This window comes from Oncorhynchus clarkii, unplaced genomic scaffold, assembly GCF_045791955.1.
Source record: "Oncorhynchus clarkii lewisi isolate Uvic-CL-2024 unplaced genomic scaffold, UVic_Ocla_1.0 unplaced_contig_13875_pilon_pilon, whole genome shotgun sequence".
Lineage (NCBI taxonomy): Eukaryota > Metazoa > Chordata > Actinopteri > Salmoniformes > Salmonidae > Oncorhynchus > Oncorhynchus clarkii.
Window position 1 is genome coordinate 11,952 of NW_027258870.1, and position 27,904 is coordinate 39,855.

Sequence of the window (27,904 nt, forward strand, 5' to 3'; positions counted from 1 at the left end):
TTTTCTAAGATAACAGGAGCCAGGTGCGAGAACGGTATCGAGCATGAGCGCATGGATGTTCTTCACAGCAACAGTTACATTTATCAACAGAAGCGCCAAGAGGCGGGGACCCGCCTGAGCGCCTGCAATAGGCTGAGCAAGTTTAAACCACGCCCAGTCTCTACTCTGACAGGCCGGCTCGGAAGCCGGAACTACTACTGTCATCAGGGTATATTATAATATCTTTGTCAGGAACAAGTCAGTTCTCTATTTGCCCTGCGAGGTGGGACAGAGAGCCCGATATACGAAAATTGCATATACCACTTATTGCTTAGCTAATAAAAAATACATAGTATACAATCGGTGACTCATTGTCATATTTATCCTGATACCAGATTCGAATTGACGCAAATCTAACAGTGGTCAACCAAATCTTGTGTAGGGCCCCCAAAACGCTAGAAGCGGCTCTGTGTGTGTGGCTCTGTGTGTCTATTTTGAGCTGAAGGAGGATGTTTAATATGTGATTTCAGAAGAAAGAATGAAAAACGTGGGCCTCCTGAATTATTAAATACTCAATGCCACGCCCCCACTTTAAAAAAAACCCATGTTTAGTCGAGTTAAGGCAAAGACAATACTGTACGTTGCCTGCAAAGACAATACTGTACGCTGTGAATCTACAATTCACCCAGAAGCATAGGAGCTCGACGTTGTGCTCAACAATGTACTTGGTTTCTATCCTTTTTGCCAGTTTGGCCATCACACCGCTAGTTCTTAAAACGTTCTTCCCTTACTTCTGGAAAGATGCATGGTACCTCGCGAACTTGGTTCGTATTTTGCTGAAGCTTGTTTTACGGAGGAGAAGAAAACCGTTATTTTTGGTTTTGGACCGATTTTTGGAGCAGTCGGTCGCGCATGCCGACAGACCGTTCATCGTGTTTGAAAATAAAACCTATTCGTATCTGGACACGGACAGAAGAAGCAACAAAATAGCCAATGCTTTACAGAGGCACTCGACGCTGCGACCGGGGGATACCGTGGCTCTTTTTATGGGAAACGAACCTGCCTTCATCTTCACCTGGCTGGCCCTGGCCAAACTGGGATGTCCCGTAGCGTTTCTCAACCATAATATCAGATCTAGATCTCTGCTGCACTGCTTCAACTGTTGCAGCGCCAAGCTGCTCATAGCAGCCGAAGGTAAGTGACCAGTACCACTGGTTCAGTAGGCAGAGAAACTCATCCCGAGGCTAATTCCTCATAGGCGGAAGTGTCTGGTTGAAATTACTACATTATGACAATAGGTATTAGTTTATCAGAGACGTGCACATCCAGACTGATGGAATGAAAAAGACAAACGTGTGTCATAGCCTATTGGAACACAAATGATAATGATAATCAAACAATCATTCAATCACATGGGGGCAAAAGCATTAAAAAACATTTCTCTGCAGTCCAGTTTTGATGAAATATTGAATATTGAGTTGTTTTCTCAGAGCTGCAGGAAGCGGTGGAGGAGGTGCTTCCATCCCTGAGGGAGCAGGGTGTGTGTGTTTACCTGATGACTAAACAGTGTGACACACCTGGCGTGGAGGGGTTCTCTGACCAGGTGGAGGAAGCATCGGACACACCTCTCCCTCAGGCCCTCCGCTCAGACATCACCTTCAAAAGCCCTGCTATCTACATCTACACCTCTGGCACCACAGGTGAGGGGGAGGATGGAGGGGAAGGGAGAGGGAGGGGTACAGAAGTAGCCGCTGTATATGAACCCCCCCTGTCTTCTGCCTGAAGCAGCCACTGTATATGAACCCCCCCCCCCTGTCTTCTGCCTGAAGCAGCCACTGTATATGAACCCCCCCCCCCCCCCTGTCTTCTGCCTGAAGCAGCCACTGTATATGACCCCCCCTGTCTTCTGCCTGAAGCAGCCACTGTATATGAACCCCCCCCCCCCTGTCTTCTGCCTGAAGCAGCCACTGTATATGAACCCCCCCCCCCTGTCTTCTGCCTGAAGCAGCCACTGTATATGACCCCCCCTGTCTTCTGCCTGAAGCAGCCACTGTATATGAACCCCCCCCTGTCTTCTGCCTGAAGCAGCCACTGTATATGAACCCCCCCCCCCTGTCTTCTGCCTGAAGCAGCCACTGTATATGAACCCCCCCCCCCCCCCCTGTCTTCTGCCTGAAGCAGCCACTGTATATGACCCCCCCTGTCTTCTGCCTGAAGCAGCCACTGTATATGAACCCCCCCCCCCCCCCTGTCTTCTGCCTGAAGCAGCCACTGTATATGAACCCCCCCCCCCTGTCTTCTGCCTGAAGCAGCCACTGTATATGACCCCCCCTGTCTTCTGCCTGAAGCAGCCACTGTATATGAACCCCCCCCTGTCTTCTGCCTGAAGCAGCCACTGTATATGACCCCCCCTGTCTTCTGCCTGAAGCAGCCACTGTATATGACCCCCCCCCCCCCCCCCCCTGTCTTCTGCCTGAAGCAGCCACTGTATATGACCCCCCCTGTCTTCTGCCTAATGCAGCCACTGTATATGACCCCCCCCCCGGTCTTCTGCCTGAAGCAGCCACTGTATATGAACCCCCCCCCCCCCGGTCTTCTGCCTGAAGCAGCCACTGTATATGAACCCCCCCCTGTCTTCTGCCTGAAGCAGCCACTGTATATGAACCCCCCCTGTCTTCTGCCTGAAGCAGCCACTGTATATGACCCCCCCCTGTCTTCTGCCTGAAGCAGCCACTGTATATGAACCCCCCCCTGTCTTCTGCCTGAAGCAGCCATTGTATATGACCCCCCCTGTCTTCTGCCTGAAGCAGCCACTGTATATGACCCCCCCCCCCCCCCCCCCCGTCTTCTGCCTGAAGCAGCCACTGTATATGACCCCTCCCCCTGTCTTCTGCCAGGGCCCATTCTACTGCTGTAACTCATCTCTCTCCTCTGTCTGTTACTCCTGTAGGTCTGCCTAAAGCAGCAGTAATTACTCAGAACCGGCTGCTGGTAGCCCTGGCCGTGCTGGACTCCACCGGTATCACACCAGGTGATGTCATCTACCTCAATCTGCCCCTCTACCACACAGCCGGCTTCCTCATCGGCTTCATAGGATCCATCGAGACAGGTGACTTTATATAGGATCCATAGAGACAGGTGACTTTATATAGGATCCATAGAGACAGGTGACTTTATATAGGATCCATAGAGACAGGTGAGTTTATATAGGATCCATAGAGACAGGTGAGTTTATATAGGATCCATAGAGACAGGTGAGTTTATATAGGATCCATAGAGATAGGTGAGTTTATATAGGATCTATAGAGACAGGTGAGTTTATATAGGATCCATAGAGACAGGTGAGTTTATATAGGATCCATAGAGACAGGTGAGTTTATATAGGATCCATAGAGACAGGTGACTTTATATAGGATCCATAGAGACAGGTGACTTTATATAGGATCCATAGAGACAGGTGACTTTATATAGGATCCATAGAGACAGGTGACTTTATATAGGATCCATAGAGACAGGTGAGTTTATATAGGATCCATAGAGACAGGTGAGTTTATATAGGATCCATAGAGATAGGTGAGTTTATATAGGATCTATAGAGACAGGTGAGTTTATATAGGATCCATAGAGACCGGTGAGTTTATATAGGATCCATAGAGACAGGTGAGTTTATATAGGACCTCAATATTACCCCCTACCCACCTACTACCTCAATATTAACCCCATACCCACCTACTACCTCAATATTAACCCCCTACCCACCGACTACCTCAATATTATTGAGGTATTAGGTGGGTAGGGGGTTAATATTGAGGTATTAGGTAGGTAGGGGGTAATATTGAGGTAGTAGGTAGGTAGGGGGTAATATTGAGGTATTATGTTATGCACGTGAGTGAGGACCCAAAAGCGGTTTAACAAAAACAGAGTCCTTTAATGTCAAAACACAGGTAAGACATAGATCCTCTTCAAATGTATATGATGGCAAAGTAAACAACCCGCAGAGAGGGCGACAAATGAAACATAAAGTCCTTCTGAAGATCACAGAAGAGTTCCCCTTCTAGCAGCAGAGGAGAATAGCTGGGTAGAGTCCCCTTCTAGCAGCAGAGGAGATTAGCTGGGTTGTAGAGGACAGAGGTACCTGATCACACGTAGCCTCAGATGAACAGGCAGATTCCGACAGGACAGGACTAGGTTGAAGCAAACGAGACGATAGTTTGGTTCTGGCATGAGAAACTCAAACGAGAATCTGACAAAGACAGAAGCAGGAACAGAGAGAGAAATAGAGACCTAATCAGAGGGAAAAAAGGGAACAGGTGGGAAAAGGGTGAACGAGGTAGTTAGAGAAGATGAGAAACAGCTGGGGGAAAGAGGGGAAGAGAAGGTAACCTAATACGACCAGCAGAGGGAGACGGAGTGAAGAGAAAGAACAGGAACAAGACATAATATGACAATACATGACAGTACCCCCCCACTCACCGAGCGCCTCCTGGCGCACTCGAGGAGGAAACCTGGCGGCAACGGAGGAAATCATCGATCAGCGAACGGTCCAGCACGTCCCGAAAGGGAACCCAACTCCTTTCCTCAGGACCGTACCCCTCCCAATCCACTAGGTACTGATAACCACGGCCCCGAGGACGCATGTCCAAAATCTTACGGACCCTGTAGATAGGTGCGCCCTCGACAAGGATGGGGGGGGGGGGGGGGGGGGACGAGCGGGGGCGCGAAGAACGGGCTTAACACAGGAGACATGGAAGACCGGGTGGACGCGACGAAGATATCGCGGAAGAAGAAGTCGCACTGCGACAGGATTAATGATCTGAGAAATACGGAACGGACCAATGAACCGCGGGGTCAACTTGCGAGAAGCTGTCTTAAGGGGAAGGTTCTGAGTGGAGAGCCAAACTCTCTGACCGCGACAATATCTAGGACTCTTAGTTCTACGCTTATTAGCGGCTCTCACAGTCTGCGCCCTATAACGGCAAAGTGCAGACCTGACCCTCTTCCAGGTGCGCTCGCAACGTTGGACAAAAGCCTGAGCGGAGGGGACGCTGGACTCGACGAACTGAGACGAGAACAGCGGAGGCTGGTACCCGAGGCTACTCTGAAAAGGAGATAGCCCGGTCGCAGACGAAGGAAGCGAGTTGTGGGCGTATTCTGCCCAGGGGAGCTGTTCTGACCAAGACGCAGGGTTACGAAAAGAAAGACTGCGTAAGATGCGACCAATAGTCTGATTGGCCCGTTCTGCTTGACCGTTAGACTGGGGGTGAAAGCCGGAAGAGAGACTGACGGAAGCCCCAATCAAACGGCAAAACTCCCTCCAAAATTGAGACGTGAATTGCGGACCCCTGTCCGAAACGACGTCTGACGGAAGGCCATGAATTCTGAAAACATTCTCGATGATGATTTGTGCCGTTTCTTTAGCAGAAGGAAGCTTAGCAAGGGGAATAAAATGAGCCGCCTTAGAGAACCTATCGACAACCGTAAGAATAACAGTCTTCCCCGCTGACGAAGGCAGTCCGGTGATAAAATCTAAGGCGATGTGAGACCACGGTCGAGAGGGAATGGGAAGCGGTCTGAGACGGCCGGCAGGAGGGGAGTTACCGGACTTAGTCTGCGCGCAGACCGAACAAGCAGCCACGAAACGACGCGTGTCATGCTCCCGGGTGGGCCACCAAAAACGCTGGCGAATGGAAGCAAGCGTACCCCGAACGCCGGGGTGGCCGGCTAACTTGGCAGAGTGAGCCCACTGAAGAACGGCCAGACGAGTAGGAACGGGAACGAAAAGAAGGTTCCTAGGACAAGCGCGCGGCGACGGAGTGTGAGTGAGTGCTTGCTTTACCTGCCTCTCAATTCCCCAGACAGTCAACCCGACAACACGCCCCTCAGGGAGAATCCCCTCGGGGTCAGTGGAGGCTACTGAAGAACTGAAGAGACGAGATAAAGCATCAGGCTTGGTGTTCTTAGAGCCCGGACGATAAGAAATCACGAACTCGAAACGAGCGAAAAACAGCGCCCAACGAGCCTGACGCGCATTAAGTCGTTTGGCAGAACGGATGTACTCAAGGTTCCTATGGTCCGTCCAAACGACAAAAGGAACGGTCGCCCCCTCCAACCACTGTCGCCATTCGCCTAGGGCTAAGCGGATGGCGAGCAGTTTGCGGTTTCCCACATCATAGTTACGTTCCGACGGCGACAGGCGATGAGAAAAATACGCGCAAGGGTGGACCTTGTCGTCAGAGAGGGAGCGCTGAGAAAGAATGGCTCCCACGCCCACCTCTGACGCGTCAACCTCGACAACGAACTGTCTAGAGACGTCAGGTGTAACAAGGATAGGTGCGGATGTAAAACGATTCTTGAGGAGATCAAAAGCTCCCTGGGCGGAAACGGACCACTTAAAGCACGTCTTGACAGAAGTAAGGGCTGTGAGAGGAGCTGCCACCTGACCGAAATTACGGATGAAACGACGATAGAAATTCGCGAAGCCGAGAAAGCGCTGCAGCTCGACGTGTGACTTAGGGACGGGCCAATCAATGACGGCTTGGACCTTAGCGGGATCCATCTTAATGCCTTCAGCGGAAATAACAGAACCGAGAAATGTGACGGAGGAGGCATGAAAAGTGCACTTCTCAGCCTTCACAAAAAGACAATTCTCTAAAAGGCGCTGGAGGACACGTCGAACGTGCTGAACATGAATCTGGAGTGACGGTGAAAAAAATCAGGATATCGTCAAGGTAAACGAAAACAAAGATGTTCAGCATGTCTCTCAGGACGTCATTGACTAATGCCTGAAAGACAGCTGGAGCGTTAGCGAGGCCGAAAGGAAGAACCCGGTATTCAAAGTGCCCTAACGGAGTGTTAAATGCCGTCTTCCACTCGTCCCCCTCCCTGATGCGCACGAGATGGTAAGCGTTACGAAGGTCCAACTTAGTGAAAAACCTGGCTCCCTGCAGGATCTCGAAGGCTGAAGACATAAGAGGAAGCGGATAACGGTTCTTCACTGTTATGTCATTCAGCCCTCGATAATCTATGCAGGGGCGCAGGGACCCGTCCTTCTTCTTAACAAAAAAAACCCCCGCTCCGGCGGGAGAGGAGGAGGGGACTATGGTACCGGCGTCAAGAGCTACAGACAAATAATCTTCGAGAGCCTTACGTTCGGGAGCCGACAGAGAGTATAGTCTACCCCGGGGGGGGAGTGGTTCCCGGAAGGAGATCAATACTACAATCATACGACCGGTGTGGAGGAAGAGAGGTGGCCCTGGACCGACTGAACACCGTGCACCAGATCGTGATATTCCTCCGGCACCCCTGTCAAATCACCAGGCTCCTCCTGTGAAGAAGAGACAGAGGAAACAGGAGGGATAGCAGACATTAAACATTTCACATGACAAGAGACGTTCCAGGAGAGGATAGAATTACTAGACCAATTAATAGAAGGATTATGACAAACTAGCCAGGGATGGCCCAAAACAACAGGTGTAAAAGGTGAACGAAAAATTAAAAAAGAAAGGGTTTCGCTATGATTACCAGAGACAGTGAGGGTTAAAGGTAGCGTCTCACGCTGAATCCTGGGGAGAGGACTACCATCCAAAGCGAACAAGGCCGTGGGCTCCCTTAACTGTCTGAGAGGAATGTCATGTTCCCGAGCCCAGGTCTCGTCCATAAAACAGCCCTCCGCCCCAGAGTCTATCAAGGCACTGCAGGAAGCTGACGAACCGGTCCAGCGTAGATGGACCGACAAGGTAGTGCAGGATCTTGAAGGAGAGACCAGAGTAGTGGCGCTCACCAGTAGCCCTCCGCTTACTGATGAGCTCTGGCTTTTACTGGACATGAAGTGACAAAATGACCAGCGGAACCGCAATAGAGACAGAGGCGGTTGGTGATTCTCCGTTCCCTCTCCTTAGTCGAGATGCGGATACCCCCCAGCTGCATAGGCTCAGCACCCGAGCCGGCGGAGGAAGATGGTAGTGATGCGGAGAGGGGGGCAACGGAGAACGCGAGCTCCTTTCCACGAGCTCGGTGACGAAGATCAACCCGTCGCTCTATGCGAATAGCGAGTTCAATCAAGGAATCCACGCTGGAAGGAACCTCCCGGGAGAGAATCTCATCCTTTACCTCCGCGCGGAGACCCTCCAGAAAACGAGCGAGCAAAGCCGGCTCGTTCCAGTCACTGGAGGCAGCAAGAGTGCGAAACTCAATAGAGTAATCTGTTATGGATCGATTACCTTGACATAGGGAAGACAGGACCCTGGAAGCTTCCTCCCCAAAAACAGAACGATCAAAAACCCGTATCATCTCCTCCTTAAAGTCCTGATACTGGTTAGTACACTCAGCCCTCGCCTCCCAGATTGCCGTGCCCCACTCACGAGCCCGTCCAGTAAGGAGAGATATGAGGTAGGCGATACGAGCTGTGCTCCTGGAGTAAGTGTTGGGCTGGAGAGAAAACACAATATCACACTGGGTGAGGAACGAGCGGCATTCCGTGGGCTCCCCAGAGTAACACGGCGGGTTATTGATTCTGGGCTCCGGAGATTCGAAAGCCCTGGAAGTGGCCGGTGGATCGAGGCGGAGATGGTGAATCTGTTCTGTGAGGTTGGAGACTTGGGTGGCCAGGGTCTCAACGGCATGTCGAGCAGCAGACAATTCCTGCTCGTGTCTGCCTAGCATCGCTCCCTGGATCTCGACGGCTGAGTGGAGAGGATCCGAAGTCGCTGGGTCCATTCTTGGTCAGATTCTTCTGTTATGCACGTGAGTGAGGACCCAAAAGCGGTTTAACAAAAACAGAGTCCTTTAATGTCAAAACACAGGTAAGACATAGATCCTCTTCAAATGTATATGATGGCAAAGTAAACAACCCGCAGAGAGGGCGACAAATGAAACATAAAGTCCTTCTGAAGATCACAGAAGAGTTCCCCTTCTAGCAGCAGAGGAGAATAGCTGGGTAGAGTCCCCTTCTAGCAGCAGAGGAGATTAGCTGGGTTGTAGAGGACAGAGGTACCTGATCACACGTAGCCTCAGATGAACAGGCAGATTCCGACAGGACAGGACTAGGTTGAAGCAAACGAGACGATAGTTTGGTTCTGGCATGAGAAACTCAAACGAGAATCTGACAAAGACAGAAGCAGGAACAGAGAGAGAAATAGAGACCTAATCAGAGGGAAAAAAGGGAACAGGTGGGAAAAGGGTGAACGAGGTAGTTAGAGAAGATGAGAAACAGCTGGGGGAAAGAGGGGAAGAGAAGGTAACCTAATACGACCAGCAGAGGGAGACGGAGTGAAGAGAAAGAACAGGAACAAGACATAATATGACAATACATGACATATTAGGTAGGTAGGGGGTTAATATTGAGGTAGTAGGTGGGTAGGGGTAATATTGAGGTAGTAGGTAGGTAAGGGGTAATATTGAGGTTTTAGGTGGGTAGGGGGTAATATTGAGGTAGTAGGTAGGTAGGGGGTAATATTGAGGTAGTAGGTAGGTTGGGGGTTAATATTGAGGTGGTAGGTAGGGGGTTAATATTGAGGTATTAGGTAGGTAGGGGGTTAATATTGAGGTATTAGGTGGGTAGGGGGTTAATATTGAGGTAGTAGGTGGGTAGGGGGTTAATGTTGAGGTAGTAGGTAGGTAGGGGGTTCATATTGAGGTAGTAGGTGGGTAGGGGGTTAATGTTGAGGTAGTAGGTGGGTAGGGGTAATATTGAGGTAGTAGGTGGGTAGGGGTAATATTGAGGTAGTAGGTAGGTAGGGGTTAATATTGAGGTAGTAGGTGGGTAGGGGGTAATATTGAGGTAGTAGGTGGGTAGGGGGTTAATGTTGAGGTAGTAGGTGGGTAGGGGTAATATTGAGGTAGTAGGTAGGTAGGGGGTTAATATTGAGGTAGTAGGTGGGTAGGGGGTTAATGTTGAGGTAGTAGGTGGGTAGGGGTAATATTGAGGTAGTAGGTGGGTAGTGGTAATATTGAGGTAGTAGGTGGGTAGGGGGTTAATGTTGAGGTAGTAGGTGGGTAGGGGTAATATTGAGGTAGTAGGTAGGTAGGGGTTAATGTTGAGGTAGTAGGTGGGTAGGGGGTTAATATTGAGGTAGTAGGTAGGTAGGGGGTTAATATTGAGGTAGTAGGTGGGTGGGGGGTAATATTGAGGTAGTAGGTGGGTAGGGGGTTAATGTTGAGGTAGTAGGTGGGTAGGGGTAATATTGAGGTAGTAGGTAGGTAGGGGTTAATATTGAGGTAGTAGGTGGGTAGGGGGTAATATTGAGGTAGTAGGTAGGTAGGGGTTAATATTGAGGTAGTAGGTGGGTAGGGGGGTAATATTGAGGTAGTAGGTGGGTAGGGGGTTCATGTTGAGGTAGTAGGTAGGGGGTAATTATGTGGCTTGGCCTTTCTAGTTAAAGCCTTTACTTATCCATTTACTCCCCTCCTCCCCCCAATGGGAAATAAAATGAAAGAGGTCTTTGTGAGCGTAAACCCGGTAGTCTGAACACGGCCAAAGCCACTGGGTGGAAGAAAACTAAACAGAAAATAGGTTAGTCTGTCCCTTCTTCCTTTTCTCCTCCGCCCCAACTGGCACCCTTTTCCCTACATAGTGCACTACTTTTGACCAAGGCCCATGCACTATGTAGGGAATAGGGTGCCATCTGAGATACCAACTCTCTTAGTGAGACCGTTTTCCTGAGTTCTCCAAGTGGGCTATAGTTCATTTGAGTCCTCTGTTTGATCTCAGAGCAGAGCAGAGGTACTAATTGAAGGGATATTTAATCCTGTAGCGAAAACAAAACAGCCTCTTTTATCTTGTCTGAGAGAACTATGGTTCTGGAATGTCAGGGTTGGTTTAAAGCCAGCCCAGGTTTCCCCCCTCACCACTTATCATGACCAGGAAAAGCTCCTGGCTCTAGTTAGAGACTATATTTAGGGTCCAGAGTTTTCCCTCACCATGTAATCTGACCAGGACAGATTCTAAACAAGGCTCTAGTTATGGTCTAATGTATAAATGGGGCCTGGAGGTTGCCCAGGGGTTGATTGTAATTGTTCTGAGAAATAATGTTTGATGCTAAACGACTAAAATGTCGAATGAGACAGCAGAGGGAGCAGAGCACACCCTCATCCACATCCACATCCACACCCTCATCCTCATCCACATCCACACCCTCATCCACATCCACACCCTCATCCTCATCCACATCCACATCCACACCCTCATCCACATCCACACCCTCATCCACATCCACACCCTCATCCACACCCTCATCCACATCCACATCCTCATCCACACCCTCATCCACATCCACACCCTCATCCACATCCACACCCTCATCCTCATCCACATCCACACCCTCATCCACACCCTCATCCACATCCACATGCACACCCTCATCCACATCCACACCCTCATCCTCATCCACATCCACACCCTCATCCACACCCTCATCCACATCCACATCGACGGGAGAGGGTGAAAAGCTTCAAGTTTTACACATCACAGACAATCTGAACATGTCCACCCACACAGACAGTGTGGTGAAGAAGGTGCAACAACACCTCTCCAACCTCAGGAGGCTGAAGAAATGTGTCTGGGCCCCCAGAGCAACGGCCGGTTATCTTCACTACCATCCAGAAGGCCAGGTCAGTACAGGAGCATCAACGCTGAGCTCGAGAGACTGAAAAACAGCTTCTATCTCAAGACCATCAGACTGTTAAATAGTCCCCACTATCTGGCTCGTACCCAGTACCCTACCCTGGACTTTAGTCACTGTCACTAGCTGGCTATCATTCGGTTACTCTACCACGCACTTTAGTAATGGAACACTGGGCACTAGTAATGGAACACTAGGCACTTTAGTAATGGAACACTGGGCACTTGAAGAAACTTTCAAAGTTCTAGAAATGTTCCTCATTGACTGACCTTCATGTCTTAAAGCAGGGGTGTCAAACTCAAATACCCAGTGGGCCAAAATGTAAAACCTGAACAAAGTCACGGGCCAACATTGAACAAATTAACCTTTTAATATGGACCAAAACAAGTTTTGCTTTAACATTGAATATGGAACAAGCATCGCTTATTACCATACAATATATAATTTAATAGTGGAGACATGCAAAATCGAATTTCAAATGAAAAAACACATCAATGGCATTCATTTATTAAATAAATAAAATTTAAATAAAAATTGTATGCCTCTTTTCTATTTGCAGCCTTCTGATTTAAATACCAAAAATAAACTTTTTCCACTGGCTAATAATTTTACAAATAAAATGATAATAAATCAATCAACCATTCAAGCCCATGCCTTGTAGCAAGAAAAAGTGCATAAAGAAAACGTTAATTATTGCACACTGGTCTAATCTGATGTGCCCAAGCCAGATACCTGGCATCTCTTCTTGGATGCTAGTTCATCAATGTCTGGGCTCAAGCTCTGAGCTGAAGAAATCCTCAGTATCGAGCGAAGATGTTCATCAGTCAGACGTCTCCTGTGAGTTGTTTTGGTCATCTTCATCGAGGAGAAAAGTTGCTCGCATAGATAAGTGCTGCCGAACATGGAGAGCATCTGAGCAGCTTGGGTGCGGAGCTGAGGCATTGTGTCAGGGATGAACCGTGGAAACTGTGCGGCGCCCACAGCATCATACTTTGACTTCAGCGTGTCGTTGCACTGGAGTTCAATCAGCTCCATTTGGATGTTGGTTGGTGCATTTTCCACATCAACTGCGAAGGGATTACTAAGCAGTTCAAACTTGCATTTCTGGGCATCGAAGTCGGCAAATCGCCGGCTAAACTCAGCGGCGAGAACACTGAGTTTTTCAGCAAACTGTGCGCATGGGAACACGGCGGTAGAGATCTGCGCTTTTATGGATTGGCAGCAGGGAAAATGGCAAGGGTTTCCTTGCAGCATCTGATTCTCCCACAGGCACAGTTTAGTTTTGAAGGCCCTCACTGCAGCGTACATGTCTGTGATGATGCGCCCCCGCCCCTGAAGCTGCAGGTTCAGCGCATCGAGATGGCTCGAGATATCACAGAGAAAGGCCAGCTCACACAGGAACTTTTGCTCCCGTAGCTCTGCTGTATCCTTCCCATTGGTTTCCAGGAATTGACATATTTCCTCACGTAGCTCGAAACATCTGTTCAGTACTTTTCCTCTGCTTAGCCATCTCACCTCTGTGTGATACGGCACGTCTACGTATTCCGAACCACACTCCTCCAGAAAAGATTTAAACTGGCGGTGATTTAGACCTTTGGCTCTTATAAAGTTAACTACCTGTGTTACTGTGGTCATAACATGTTCCATCTTTAGGGCTTTGGCACACAGTGCTTCCTGATGTATGATGCAGTGGTAAACAGTTAGCTCACTTGCACAGTTCTCTTCCCGCATCTTCTCCCGAACCATGCCCACCAGTCCACTCTTTATACCGCACATCGCTGGCGCACCATCTGTCGTTAATCCAACGAGTTTATCCCACGGCAGCTTTACACAGTTACACATTTGGAAACCTCCTCAAAGATTTCCTTTCCTGTGGTTGTGCCATGCATTGATTTGAATCCTAATAGCTCCTCCGTAACACACAGATTTGAGTCCACTCCACGGATTAAGACTGACAGCTGAGCAGTATCAGATGCGTCGCAGCTCTCATCCACAGCGAGGGAGAACGCAACAAAATCTTTTCCCTTTTCCATCAGCTGGTCATACAGATTGGTGGCAAGATCACATGTGCGATCAGCTACTGTGTTCCTGCTCAGGCTCACGTTTGAAAATGCTTGTTTTTTCTCTGGGCATACGAGGTCACAAACCTTCATCATGCACTTTTTCATGAACTCTCCCTCATTAAAGGGCCGGGCTGATTTTGCGATCTCTGCTGCCACTATATAACTAGCCTTTACAGCAGCCTCGCTTTGTGATGTGGCTTTTTTAAACATATTCTGTTGTGAAACCAAACTTCTTTTCATCTCCTCTACTTTCTGGCTCCTTTGAGTCATGTCCAGGTCCTTGTATTTGTCATGGTGTTTCGTTTCATAGTGTCGTCTAATGTTGTACTCCTTACTTACAGCCACGTTGACTCCACAAACAAGACAAACAGGTTTGTCTTTTACATATGTAAACAGATATTCTGCCTCCCACTTGTCCAGAAAGCTCCTGTTTTCTGCCTTTCTTTTCGCCATTTTTGGGAAGGGTTAGCTCGCTGACAGTTGTAGCGTCTATGTTGCTATGACTACTGTCACAGAGGAGAGAGCGTTTCTGGGTCCTGTCCTGATTGGCGCGCGAAAACAGCAGAGCATTATGGGATTCGTAGTATTAGTGGTGAATGCGCTGTATAATACCGGCGGGCCAGCTCTAGTAGTAATTTGGTATTGTCTCGCGGGCCAAATATAATTACCCCGCGGGCCAAATTTGGCCCACGGGCCAGAGTTTGACACCCATGTCTTAAAGTAATGATGAACTGTCGTTTCTCTTTGCTTATTTGAGCTGTTCTTGCCATAATATGGACTTGGTCTTTTACCAAATAGGGCTACCTTCTGTATACCACCCCTACCTTGTCACAACACAACTGATTGGCTCAAACGCATTAAGAAGGAAAGAAATTCCACAAGTGAACTTTTAACAAGGCACATCTGTTATTTGAAATGCATTCCAGGGGACTACTTCATGAAGCTGGTTGAGAGAATGCCAAGCGTGTGCAAACTGTCACCAAGGCAAAGGGTGGCTATAGATTGTTTAACACTTTTTTTGTTTAGTACATGATTAAATATGTGTTATTTCATAGTTTTGATGTCTTCACTATTATTCTACAATGTAGAAAATTGTATAAAAAAAATAAACAAAAACACTTGAGAAGGTGTGTCCAAACTTACTGTATATATATATACACTCGGGACTCCTACGTTGCTTGTCCTATTATTGATATATTTCTTAATTCCATTCTTTTACTTTTAGATTTGTTTGTATTGTTAGATGTTACAGCACTGTTGGGGCTTGGAACACAAGCATTATCACTACACCCGCCATGACATCTGCTGAAGATGTGCATGTGACCAATGAAATGTCCCGGTCAGGTCACGTGGTTAGGAAAAACTCCAAGCTGATTATGATGCACATGCAGTACCAGCTTAGTACTTTTCTTTTGTCCACAAAAAAAGGGCACTTGTTCCTCTAATGGGTGCATATTTAAGGGACATTTAGTACTGAAGTGAATACAACCGGTTCACAGCATATGTGGCAACTTTTCTGCTCTCACGGCCATTGCAAGGTCATTTATAAGAGCGCTGTCCTGCTCGTTCCTGTTCCTGAACTAATACCTGTACCTGGGTGTTAGGGTTTTTTATGATGATGATGATGATGATGCAAACTGCTGACTTACCATAACAGTTTTGTCAGCATTTCAGGTCTGCCATTGGTTGATAATGAAGCGATATCACCTGCATGTTCTTAAAACTGATATTTTCATTGTTTCTGTCTCATCTCTTCTATCTGTCCATCCCAGGCTCCACCATCATTCTGAGGAGGAAGTTCTCAGCCTCTCAGTTCTGGGATGATTGCAGGAAGTACAACGTTACGGTGGTCCAGTACATAGGAGAGGTGTTACGCTACCTCTGTAACACACCCAAGGTAAGCAACCTCAGCTGGAAGCTTTATACAAGGTCACCTTCATTTTGTCATTCATTGTTATTACATGGTAGTTGCTATGGTCTCTAGCATCCTGTCGAGGGGGTTTATGACATAGTAATGACATAGTAGTTGCTATGGTTCGTAGCATCCTGTCCAGGGGGTTTATGACATAGTACTGACATAGTAGTTGCTATGGTTTCTAGCATCCTGTCCAGGGGGTTTATGACATAGTAATGACATAGTAGTTGCTATGGTTTCTAGCATCCTGTCCAGGGGGTTTATGACATAGTAATGACATAGTAGTTGCTATGGTTTCTAGCATCCTGTCGAGGGGGTTTATGACATAGTAATGACATGGTAGTTGCTATGGTCTCTAGCATCCTGTCGAGGGGGTTTATGACATAGTAATGACATAGTAGTTGCTATGGTTCGTAGCATCCTGTCCAGGGGGTTTATGACATCGTAATGACATCGTAGTTGCTATGGTTCGTAGCATCCTGTCCAGGGGGTTTATGACATAGTAATGACATAGTAGTTGCTATGGTTTCTAGCATCCTGTCGAGGGGGTTTATGACATAGTAATGACATCGTAGTTGCTATGGTTTCTAGCATCCTGTCCAGGGGGTTTATGACATCGTAGTTGCTATGGTTCGTAGCATCCTGTCCAGGGGGTTTATGACATCGTAATGACATCGTAGTTGCTATGGTTTCTAGCATCCTGTCCAGGGGGTTTATGACATAGTAATGACATAGTAGTTGCTATGGTTTCTAGCATCCTGTCCAGGGGGTTTATGACATAGTAATGACATAGTAGTTGCTATGGTTTCTAGCATCCTGTCCAGGGGGTTTATGACATAGTAATTACATCGTAGTTGCTATGGTTTCTAGCATCCTGTCCAGGGGGTTTATTTGTACAGCAAGCTGCCTCATGCCACATAAGCAGGAGGTATGGACCCTTTCTGTCTCGGAAAAGGCTTACATATTCTCTCTGGTATAGGGTATGTGACTGACCAGGCATGTTTTCAGCCATGTTTCAGACAAGGTGTTAGTGTTAGACTAGTGTTACAGACTGGTGTTACAGACTAGTGTTACAGACTAGTGTTACAGACTAGTATTACAGACTAGTGTTACAGACTGGCGTTACAGACTGGTGTTACAGACTAGTGTTACAGACTAGTGTTACAGACTGGCGTTACAGACTGGCGTTAACAGAATAGTGGAATCTAGATTGTTCAAGTCAAGTGATCTTCTTCCCAGTATTCAGACAGATGAAGTTAAGTTACACCCGAGGCAGAGTGTCACAGAGAGCTTTTTCTGCATGTTCAAATACCATTTGAAATGTTAAAATACTTTGAACAGTGTTTTCTGACTAAACCTTCCTGGACAGGCTGATGGGCGGGGTTTGGACCTGTTGGACTTGGTTCCATTGCATCAGGCATGTTCAATCAAGCACATCTAAACTATTCAAAAGATTCCAAATACTACTTGAAGCCAGGTGTGGTTTATGCCCAGGCTTTGTGGCGCGAACTGCTCCCTCTGTGTGTCCAATCAGACCGAGACCCTCTCAGCCACTTCTAAATCTCTCCAGCCGAGGTTGTTTTACAACCCGGCCACAGCTGTAGCGTCAGAAATAGAATCATTAAGATTCCCAGTGTCACCTTACTGTGATGTCACTGACCTGGAATGTTCTAAAGTGACATTTTCAATTGAGTTGGATTGAATCCAGACGATTGACGGAGTTGAAAAGGTCATTGATAGGTTAGGTTTCAATCAGGATATTATGATAGTAGATGTTTCTACCTCTTTTTGGAGGTAAAATATGCAGGCAGTTGGGAGATGCCATTTCATGGAAGATGCTATCACCTTTTATTTTCTGGACTAGGCTACATGCAGACAGTTTTGGACTAGGCTACATGCAGACAGTTTTGGATTAGGCTACATGCAGACAGTTTTGGACTAGGCTACATGCAGACAGTTTTGGACTAGGCTACATGCAGACAGTTTTGGACTAGGCTACATGCAGACAGTTTTGGACTAGGCTACAGTAGATGCAGACAGTTCTGGACTAGGCTACATGCAGACAGTTTTGGACTAGGCTACATGCAGACAGTTTTGGACTAGGCTACATGCAGACAGTTTTGGACTAGGCTACAGTAGATGCAGACAGTTCTGGACTAGGCTACATGCAGGCAGTTTTGGACTAGGCTACATGCAGACAGTTTTGGACTAGGCTACATGCAGACAGTTTTGGACTAGGCTACATGCAGACAGTTTTGGACTAGGCTACATGCAGATAGTTCTGGACTAGGCTACATGCAGACAGTTTTGGACTAGGCTACATGCAGACAGTTTTGGACTAGGCTACATGCAGATAGTTTTGAACTAGGCTACATGCAGACAGTTTTGGACTAGGCTACATGCAGACAGTTTTGGACTAGGCTACATGCAGACAGTTTTGGACTAGGCTACATGCAGACAGTTTTGGACTAGGCTACATGCAGATAGTTTTGGACTAGGCTACGGTAGATGCAGACAGTTCTGGACTAGGCTACGGTAGATGCAGACAGTTCTGGACTAGGCTACATGCAGATAGTTTTGGACTAGGCTACATGCAGACAGTTTTGGACTAGGCTACATGCAGACAGTTTTGGACTAGGCTACATGCAGACAGTTTTGGACTAGGCTACATGCAGACAGTTTTGGACTAGGCTACATGCAGACAGTTTTGGACTAGGCTACATGCAGACAGTTTTGGACTAGGCTACATGCAGATAGTTTTGGACTAGGCTACGGTAGATGCAGACAGTTCTGGACTAGGCTACGGTAGATGCAGACAGTTCTGGACTAGGCTACATGCAGATCGTTTTGGACTAGGCTACATGCAGACAGTTTTGGACTAGGCTACATGCAGACAGTTTTGGACTAGGCTACATGCAGACAGTTTTGGACTAGGCTACATGCAGACAGTTTTGGACTAGGCTACATGCAGATAGTTCTGTCTTCTTCTCAACACCAAATCTCCCAAAAGGAGCCTTTCCCCAGAATTCATGTGGAGAGACTTTTATAAGACTCTTCTGACCAGCATCCCGTTGACCCTCCCAACTAGCCCAACCCCTAACCTTAACCCTAACCCTAACCCGTTGACCCTCCCAACTAGCCCAACCCCTAACCCTAACCCTAACCCGTTGACCCTCCCAGCTAGCCCAACCCCTAACCCTAACCCGTTGACCCTCCCAACTAGCCCAACCCCTAACCCAACCCCTAACCCTCTAACCCTAACCCTCTAACCCTAACCCTCTAACCCTAACCCAACCCCTAACCCTGAACTAATGGTAACCAATTCAGAAATTAAATATTGGTTTGCACGTCATCCACGTCTCCTTACTTTTTATGGCCGTCATATTTCAGGGCCCTCGAAGGCGTGGCCTGGAGATCAATGTAAACATTCTGTGTTCCCACCATTGAAACTGAACCCCTCTCCACGTACAGACACACCATGTGACCCTCCCACAGCCTAGTGGTCTACAGCTACATATCAAATGGCAACCAATTCCCTCTATAGTTTCACCAGGGCAACAGTAGTGGACTACAGTATAAAGGGAATAGGTTGCCATTTAGGACACACCCTCGTGGTTCTGATCTGGTGGTCCTCTCAGAATAGCTAGTGGCCTTTACTTAGGAACTCTACCATGTGTAATGACAGTCAATGGTGGGCTGGGGCTGAGGGCTGGGGCTTAGGCTGGGATATATCTGGGTCAGGGAAGGGGAATGTAATCACGTATGGCGGGTCATATTTTCAAACCTTTTAGTGGATAGTTCAAAATAATGTTAGGTTAGAATGTTATAGAATGTTAGGTTAGAATGTTATAGAATGTTAGGTTAGAATGTTATAGAATGTTAGGTTAGAATGTAATAGAATGTTAGGTTAGAATGTAATAGAACGTTAGGTTAGAATGTAATAGAATGTTAGGTTAGAATGTAATAGAACGTTAGGTTAGAATGTTATAGAACGTTAGGTTAGAATGTTATAGAATGTTAGGTTAGAATGTTAGGTTAGAATGTTAGGTTAGAATGTAATAGAACGTTAGGTTAGACTGTAATAGAATGTTAGGTTAGAATGTTATAGAACATTAGGTTAGAATGTTATAGAATGTTAGGTTAGAATGTTATAGAATGTTAGGTTAGAATGTTATAGAATGTTAGGTTAGAATGTTATAGAATGTTAGGTTAGAATGTTAGGTTAGAATGTAATAGAACGTTAGGTTAGACTGTAATAGAATGTTAGGTTAGAATGTAATAGAACATTAGGTTAGAATGTTATAGAATGTTAGGTTAGAATGTTATAGAACATTAGGTTAGAATGTTAGGTTAGAATGTTATAGAACCTAATATAATGTTAGCTTACGATGTTAGTTTTCTTTTCACTATATGACTGTACAGACTCCTGTCTCTAATGGTAATACACTATATGACTGTACAGACTCCTGTTTCTATGACTGTGCAGACTCCTGTCTCTATTGGTAATACACTATATGACTGTACAGACTCCTGTCTCTAATGGTAATACACTATATGACTGTACAGACTCCTGTCTCTATGACTGTACAGACTCCTGTTTCTATGACTGTACAGACTCCTGTCTCTAATGGTAATACACTATATGACTGTACAGACTCCTGTCTCTAATGGTAATACACTATATGACTGTACAGACTCCTGTCTCTATTGGTAATACACTATATGACTGTACAGACTCCTGTCTCTAATGGTAATACACTATATGACTGTACAGACTCCTGTCTCTATGACTGTGCAGACTCCTGTCTCTATTGGCAATACACTATATGACTGTACAGACTCCTGTTTCTATTGGTAATACACTATATGACTGTACAGACTCCTGTCTCTATTGGTAATACACTATATGACTGTACAGACTCCTGTCTCTATTGGTAATACACTATATGACTGTACAGACTCCTGTCTCTATTGGTAATACACTATATGACTGTACAGACTCCTGTCTCTAATGGTAATACACTATATGACTGTACAGACTCCTGTCTCTATGACTGTGCAGACTCCTGTCTCTATTGGCAATACACTATATGACTGTACAGACTCCTGTCTCTATTGGTAATACACTATATGACTGTACAGACTCCTGTCTCTATTGGTAATACACTATATGATTGTACAGACTCCTGTCTCTAATGGTAATACACTATATGACTGTACAGACTCCTGTCTCTAATGGTAATACACTATATGACTGTAGAGACTCCTGTCTCTAATGGTAATACACTATATGACTGAACAGACTCCTGTCTCTATGACTGTGCAGACTCCTGTCTCTAATGGTAATACACTATATGACTGTTCAAATGAGAATTTGAATTAGAAAATCATTATTGTTCACCAAATGTGTGCATTCGTCTTTGACTTCACAATAACATGATTGACATACAACCAAAATAAAAACATTTAAAAAGAAGAATGTTTTGTTTTCTCCCAACGTTCCAGAGAGACAACGACAGAGAGCACAAAGTCAGGCTGGCCATTGGTAACGGTGTGAGAGCAGAGATATGGAAGGAATTCCTGAACCGCTTTGGCAACATCTACGTGAGGGAGTTTTATGCTTCAACGGAGGGCAATGTGGGACTGATCAACTACACCGGGAAGATAGGAGCTATCGGACGAGTCAACTACCTACACCGGGTAAGGACTGACTCCTGGACAGCCCTGTCTCCTGGGCCCGGATTCATAATGTCTCACTACCTACACCGGGTAAGGACTGACTCCTGAACAGCCCTGTCTCCTGGGCCCGGATTCATAATGTCTCACTACCTACACCTGGTAAGGACTGACTCCTGAACAGTCCTGTCTCCTGGGCCCGGATTCATAATGTCTCACTACCTACACCTGGTAAGGACTGACTCCTGAACAGCCCTGTCTCCTGGGCCAGGATTCATAATGTCTCACAGAGTGATGATCTAGGATCAGGTCCTCCCCCCTGTTCATGAAACCTTATTCATTATGATCTAAAAGGCTAAATTGGATCCTAGATCAGTACTCCTACTCTGAGACACTTTATGACTAAGGGGCCTGAAGATCTGACTCCTAAAGAACCAGGGTTGGGGACAAATCCATTTAATTTCAGTTACTGAATTGAAATGGAATTGACTCCAACTCTACTGAGATATCATGCTTCCCTCTACATTGACATGTCATTTGAATCATTTAGAAGACGCTCTTATCCAGACTCAGTTAGTGCATTTATCTTAACATAGCTAGATACTTGTATTTGTATTTAATTGGTAAAGGTTATACTTCTTACATTGGACATTTTACCAGGGTTGGGATCCGAACATCAACTGAAATGCTGTGTCTTTATCACAGTGATGTCTCTCCTGTCTCTTATAGAAGCTGTTTCACTATGTTCTGATCATGATGTCTCTGTTATAGAATCTGTTTCACTATGTTCTGATCATGATGTCTCTCTTATAGAAGCTGTTTCACTATGTTCTGATCATGATGTCTCTCCTGTCTCTTATAGAAGCTGTTTCACTATGTTCTGATCATGATGTCTCTGTTATAGAAGCTGTTCCACTATGTTCTGATCATGATGTCTCTGTTATAGAATCTGTTTCACTATGTTCTGATCATGATGTCTCTCCTGTCTCGTATAGAATCTGCGTCACTATGTTCTGATCATGATGTCTCTGTTATAGAAGCTGTTTCACTATGTTCTGATCACGATGTCTTTCCTGTCTCTTATAGAAGCTGTTTCCTTATGCTCTGATTAAATACGACACAGAGAGAGATGAACCAATCAGAGACTCTACCGGACTGTGTGTAGAAGCTCCTAAAGGTGAGATGCTCTTTCATAGGTGTGTTAGTATTGGCCTTTATTTAACCAGGGAGATTATTGTACAATAATGACCTCAAAATCACACTTATCTCAATGTACATTATGCTATTCATGTTTGGGTGTTCGGCCCGTTCCCTAAGGAAGAGACAGGACTGTTGGTGTGGGTATACATTATGGTGTGTGTGTGTGTGTGTGTGTGTGTCTTCCTGAAGATGAAACAGGACTGTTGGTGTGCAAGATCACGAACATCACTCCTTTTGTTGGATACGCTAACAGCCAGCAGACAGAGAAGAAGAGACTGAGAGACGTGTTTCAGAAAGGAGATCTGTACTTTAACAGTGGAGACCTGCTGAAGATAGGCCAGGACAACTTTATTTACTTTCAGGATCGAGTCGGAGATACATTCAGGTACGTATTCTGACTTACAGTATGGCATTCCAAATATATGGAAACATATTATATATTATATTTAGTTGACTTGTATTGACCCCTACAGGTGGAAGGGAGATAATCTATTATAGTTAGTTGACTTGTATTGACCCCTACAGGTGGAAGGGAGAGAATCTATTATATTATATTTAGTTGACTTGTATTGACCCCTGCAGGTGGAAAGGGAGAGAATCTATTATATTTAGTTGAGTTGTATTGACCCCTACAGGTGGAAGGGAGAGAATCTATTATATTTAGTTGAGTTGAATTGACCCCTACAGGTGGAAGGGAGAGAACATATTATATTTAGTTGAGTTGTATTGACCCCTACAGGTGGAAGGGAGAGAATCTATTATATTTAGTTGAGTTGAATTGACCCCTACAGGTGGAAGGGAGAGAATCTATTATATTTAGTTGAGTTGAATTGACCCCTACAGGTGGAAGGGAGAGAACATATTATATTTAGTTGAGTTGTATTGACCCCTACAGGTGGAAGGGAGAGAATCTATTATATTTAGTTGAGTTGAATTGACCCCTACAGGTGGAAGGGAGAGAACATATTATATTTAGTTGAGTTGTATTGACCCCTACAGGTGGAAGGGAGAGAATCTATTATATTTAGTTGAGTTGAATTGACCCCTACAGGTGGAAGGGAGAGAACATGTTATATTATATTTAGTTGAGTTGAATTGACCCCTACAGGTGGAAGGGAGAGAACATATTATATTATATTTAGTTGAGTTATATTGACCCCTACAGGTGGAAGGGAGAGAATCTATTATATTTATTTGACTTGTATTGACCCCTACAGGTGGAAGGGAGAAACTCTATTATATTTAGTTGAGATGTATTGACCCCTACAGGTGGAAGGGAGAGAACATGTTATATTATATTTAGTTGAGTTGAATTGACCCCTACAGGTGGAAGGGAGAGAACATGTTATATTATATTTAGTTGAGTTGAATTGAATTGACCTCTACAGGTGGAAGGGAGAGAATCTATTATATTTAGTTGAGTTATATTGACCCCTACAGGTGGAAAGGAGAGAATGTGGCCACAACTGAAGTAGCTGACATCCTCACCCTGATAGACTTTGTCCAAGAGGCAAATGTCTACGGTGTTCAAGTACCAGGTAAATCTAACCCTAACCTTAATCTATGTACCAGGTAAATCTAACCATAACCTTAATCTATGTACCAGGTAAATCTAACCTTATCCAAGTACCAGGTAAATCTAACCCTAACCTTAATCCAAGGACCAGGTAAATCTAACCCTAACCTTAATCAATGTACCAGGCAAATCTAACCCTAACCTTAATCTATGTACCAGGTAAATCTAACCCTAACCTTATCCAAGTACCAGGTAAATCTAACCCTAACCTTAATCTATGTACCAGGTAAATCTAATCCTAACCTTAATCTATGTACCAGGTAAATCTAACCCTAACCTTATCCAAGTACCAGGTAAATCTAACCCTAACCTTAATCCAAGTACCAGGTAAATCTAACCTTAATCTATGTACCAGGTAAATCTAACCCTAACCTTAATCCAAGTACCAGGTAAATCTAACCCCAACCTTAATCCAAGGACCAGGTAAATCTAACCCTAACCTTAATCCAAGTACCAGGTAAATCTAACCCTAACATTATCCAAGTACCAGGTAAATCTAACCCCAACCTTAATCCAAGGACCAGGTAAATCTAACCCTAACCTTAATCCAAGTACCAGGTAAATCTAACCCTAACCTTAATCCAAGTACCAGGTAAATCTAACCCTAACCTTAATCCAAGGACCAGGTAAATCTAACACTAACCTTAATCTAAGTACCAGATAAATCTAACCCTAACCTTAATCCAAGTACCAGGTAAATCTAACCCTAATCTTAATCCAAGTACCAGGTAAATCTAACCCTAATCTTAATCCAAGTACCAGGTAAATCTAACCCTAACCTTAATCCAAGTACCAGGTAAATCTAACCCCAACCTTAATCCAAGTAGCAGGGAACCCTAACCTTAATCTATGTAGCAGGGAACCCTAACCTTAATCCAAGTACCAGGTAAATCTAACCCTAACCTTAATCCAAGTAGCAGGGAACCCTAACCTTTACCTTAAAATCAAACAGTACAATAATCCCCATAATAATCTGTCAGTTTAAACTAGAGATATCTTGCATTGGCGTCTCAATCCACCACATCTACCAGTGTCGCACTTCTGCATCTGCAGTGATCGGTGACGGAGCGGTGTTGTCAGACCAATAGGACAGGCACTTCAGAACAAACTTGTTATTCAATGTGTTTGAATGGGCTAATAGCAGTAAGGACAAATTCACTTTGACATCAAATCAGTGTTTTCTATCTTTTTTTTTATACTTCAAGGGGTCTTAGAATTCTAAATGAAATAGGTAAATGATCCTTGGTATGACCTTCTTAAAACAATTCCATATAGTTTAGTAGAACGCCCCCCTCCCCCCTCCCCGGCTTAGACAGGGTTTAGACTCTAGGGGGTTTTAAAGGGTTTAACAGTCCATTCACTCCGACATGTAATTAACCAGTAGGTCCCAATCATACGAATACAAAAACACAACCATTACTATAAGTATTTCCCAATTTAAATGTACTATTGCTTCCCATTGCAAACATCTTTTTCACATTCAGCACTAAAAAGTAACCAGCAATCTAAAGATGAACTAAAACAATGTTTCACACAGCAAGCGAGCTGGTATAAAAAGTACAGTTCCACTCACCACATGATCATCATTTCAAACTTAACTTCTTAATAAAAGTGAAAGGAAAATTCCCCTCCAAAAACGATCTTTTGGTATTGTTTTCATTCGTCCACTGTTGATACAGTCCCAAAATGTTTTGCATGTCAACATTAAAGTTTTCAAGGACTGGAACTTTAAAATACAGGAAGTGTCGTCACCGAATGATGCGTTCTGATTGTTTAGTTGTTGGAATGAGGGATTGTTGTATTCTGTCTCCAAGGCAACGAGGGGAGGATAGGAATGGCTGCCGTCACGTTGAAGGGGGGAGAACAGTTTGATGGCAACAAAACGTTCAGCCATGTAGCCAGCTACCTACCGGCGTATGCACGGCCACGCTTCATACGCATCCAGGTAACTATTCAAAAGTCTTTCTTCCTTGTATTACATCATTCATTGTAGACAATTCATGTTATTATTTATTTGAAAGTAGAATCAAAAAATGTTTGCTTTTGAAAAACGGTTGAAAAACGCTATGTGGGAGCATATCGGGGTGCGTGGACACTTTTTGTGGTTATGAGATCAGGGGGTTATCTGGATCAAAAATTAACTTAAGTGCTGGACGTGACAGGGAGCGCTATCAGCCCGTCGGCTTGGCTGCATTTTGGAGACAATTTTAGAGGCCCCCATCTTGGTGATGTAGAGAAATATTTGCATTTTTAAGTCAATTTCCTACAATTCTACACGTCTCAATGGAGCCGAAACAAGTTTTTGCAGTTTTAAAGCTAATTTCCTTCAATTCTAGGCATTTAGCCATGTTCAATGCTGTGTTCTTTTGTTCAACCTAAAAAACCAAATCTATACGATCCAGGCTGTATCACATCCGGCCGTGATTGGGAGTCCCATAGGGGGGCGCACAATTGGCCCAGTGTCATCCGGGTTTGGCCGGGGTAGGCCCTCATTGTAAATAAGAATTTGTTCTTAACTGACTTGCCTCATTAAATAAATCTTACATGTAGAAATAAAACAAATCTATAACGCAAAATTCATTGTTTTTGTAATGTTCTATTTTCCCTGACTGTCTAGCTTTTATTTTGCTTATTGTTAGTTCTCAAAGATTATATTATTAAAAATATATATTTTAGTCGTTTAAGTTTACACTGAAATGTTTTTTCAACCCAAAAAGGTATTTAAAAATACATTTTTACAGTGTTTGGACTTAGTCGACTAGAAGTAACGCTTAGGCGGCCCGCCCAAGGATTTCAATGGCAGAAAAATCCCTGGAGATGAATAGTGAATAGTCCACTGAGCCAAAAGCCTGTTTGTGTTTACATGTCTCTCTACGCCCCCTCTCTCTCCTTTCTGTCTGTCTGTCTGTCTGTCTGTCTGTCTGTCTGTCTGTCTCCACCCCCCCATCCAGAATGCGGTGGAGATGACGGGGACCTTCAAGCAGATGAAGGTGAGGTTAGTGGAGGAAGGTTTCGACCCGGCAGGCATCACAGACCCTCTGTACATCCTACAGGAGAGAAATCAGAGTTACACACCATTGACTGGCCAGATCTACGGCTCCATAGTGGCAGGCATCATCAAGCTGTGAACAGATCTGTGGTGATACTACTCTTGGGTCCTATTCATTAGGGCATGCAATTGAAAACGTTTCAAAAATGTTTTGCAACGGAAAACAAAAATGAGTATTACTTAGTCCCTCCCTGTTTTAGTCCACGCCAGCCCTCATTCTTTACCTGCGGCATCGTCTGAGACCGGCCACCCGGACAGCTAATGAAACTCAGGAGTATTTCTGTCAGTAATAAAGCCCTTTTGTGTGGAAAATCTCATTCTGATTGGCTGGGCCTGTGTTAAAGTGATTTAAATGTTGAACCATAATGATGAAATAATTCCACTCTGAAGCCTTATAACTGTATGAAATTGATTAGAATCATACAATTAATAGCTGATGGTTTTGTGTAGTTTTAGTCAGTAACATTATATATCTGTGAGTGTAGTTTTAGTCAGAATTAGGGTTAAACAATATTATCTGTACAATATGTCTTTGTAGTATCTTAAACACAGACTCTGAGCAAAATTCAGTGCCGACCTGGCTAGAGGTTTGGGAGAGGACAGGGAGTACTTCTCAAGGTCTCCCTAATCTTTGTCGGCTGGGTAATGATACAGTATGTGCGTAGGATACCTACTGTTTGTGTGTGGAAGTATGTGCGTAGGATACCAACTGTTTGTGTGTGAATGTAAGTGCATAAGGAGCCAGTATAAAGTGAATGGTTTTGTACAACGGACTAGCGCTCTCATGAATAAACATTTTGACTATCATAGCTGGGCCTCTGTCTGTTT

The 27,904-nt window shown here is 45.1% G+C and overlaps 1 protein-coding gene across 1 annotated transcript; it reads left to right on the forward strand.

Moving 5' to 3' along the window:
* The first annotated feature begins 240 nt into the window (after positions 1-240).
* Positions 241-27,885, forward strand: LOC139398999 (long-chain fatty acid transport protein 2-like). The gene is made up of 10 exons (XM_071144637.1): positions 241-1,173; positions 1,470-1,679; positions 2,930-3,088; positions 15,433-15,557; positions 21,081-21,275; positions 22,338-22,428; positions 22,641-22,836; positions 23,892-23,989; positions 25,842-25,972; positions 26,979-27,885. Exons 1-10 carry the CDS (start codon positions 555-557, stop codon positions 27,153-27,155), a joined length of 2,001 nt encoding a protein of 666 aa, XP_071000738.1. The 5' UTR covers positions 241-554; the 3' UTR covers positions 27,156-27,885.
* Positions 27,886-27,904: the final 19 nt, after the last annotated feature.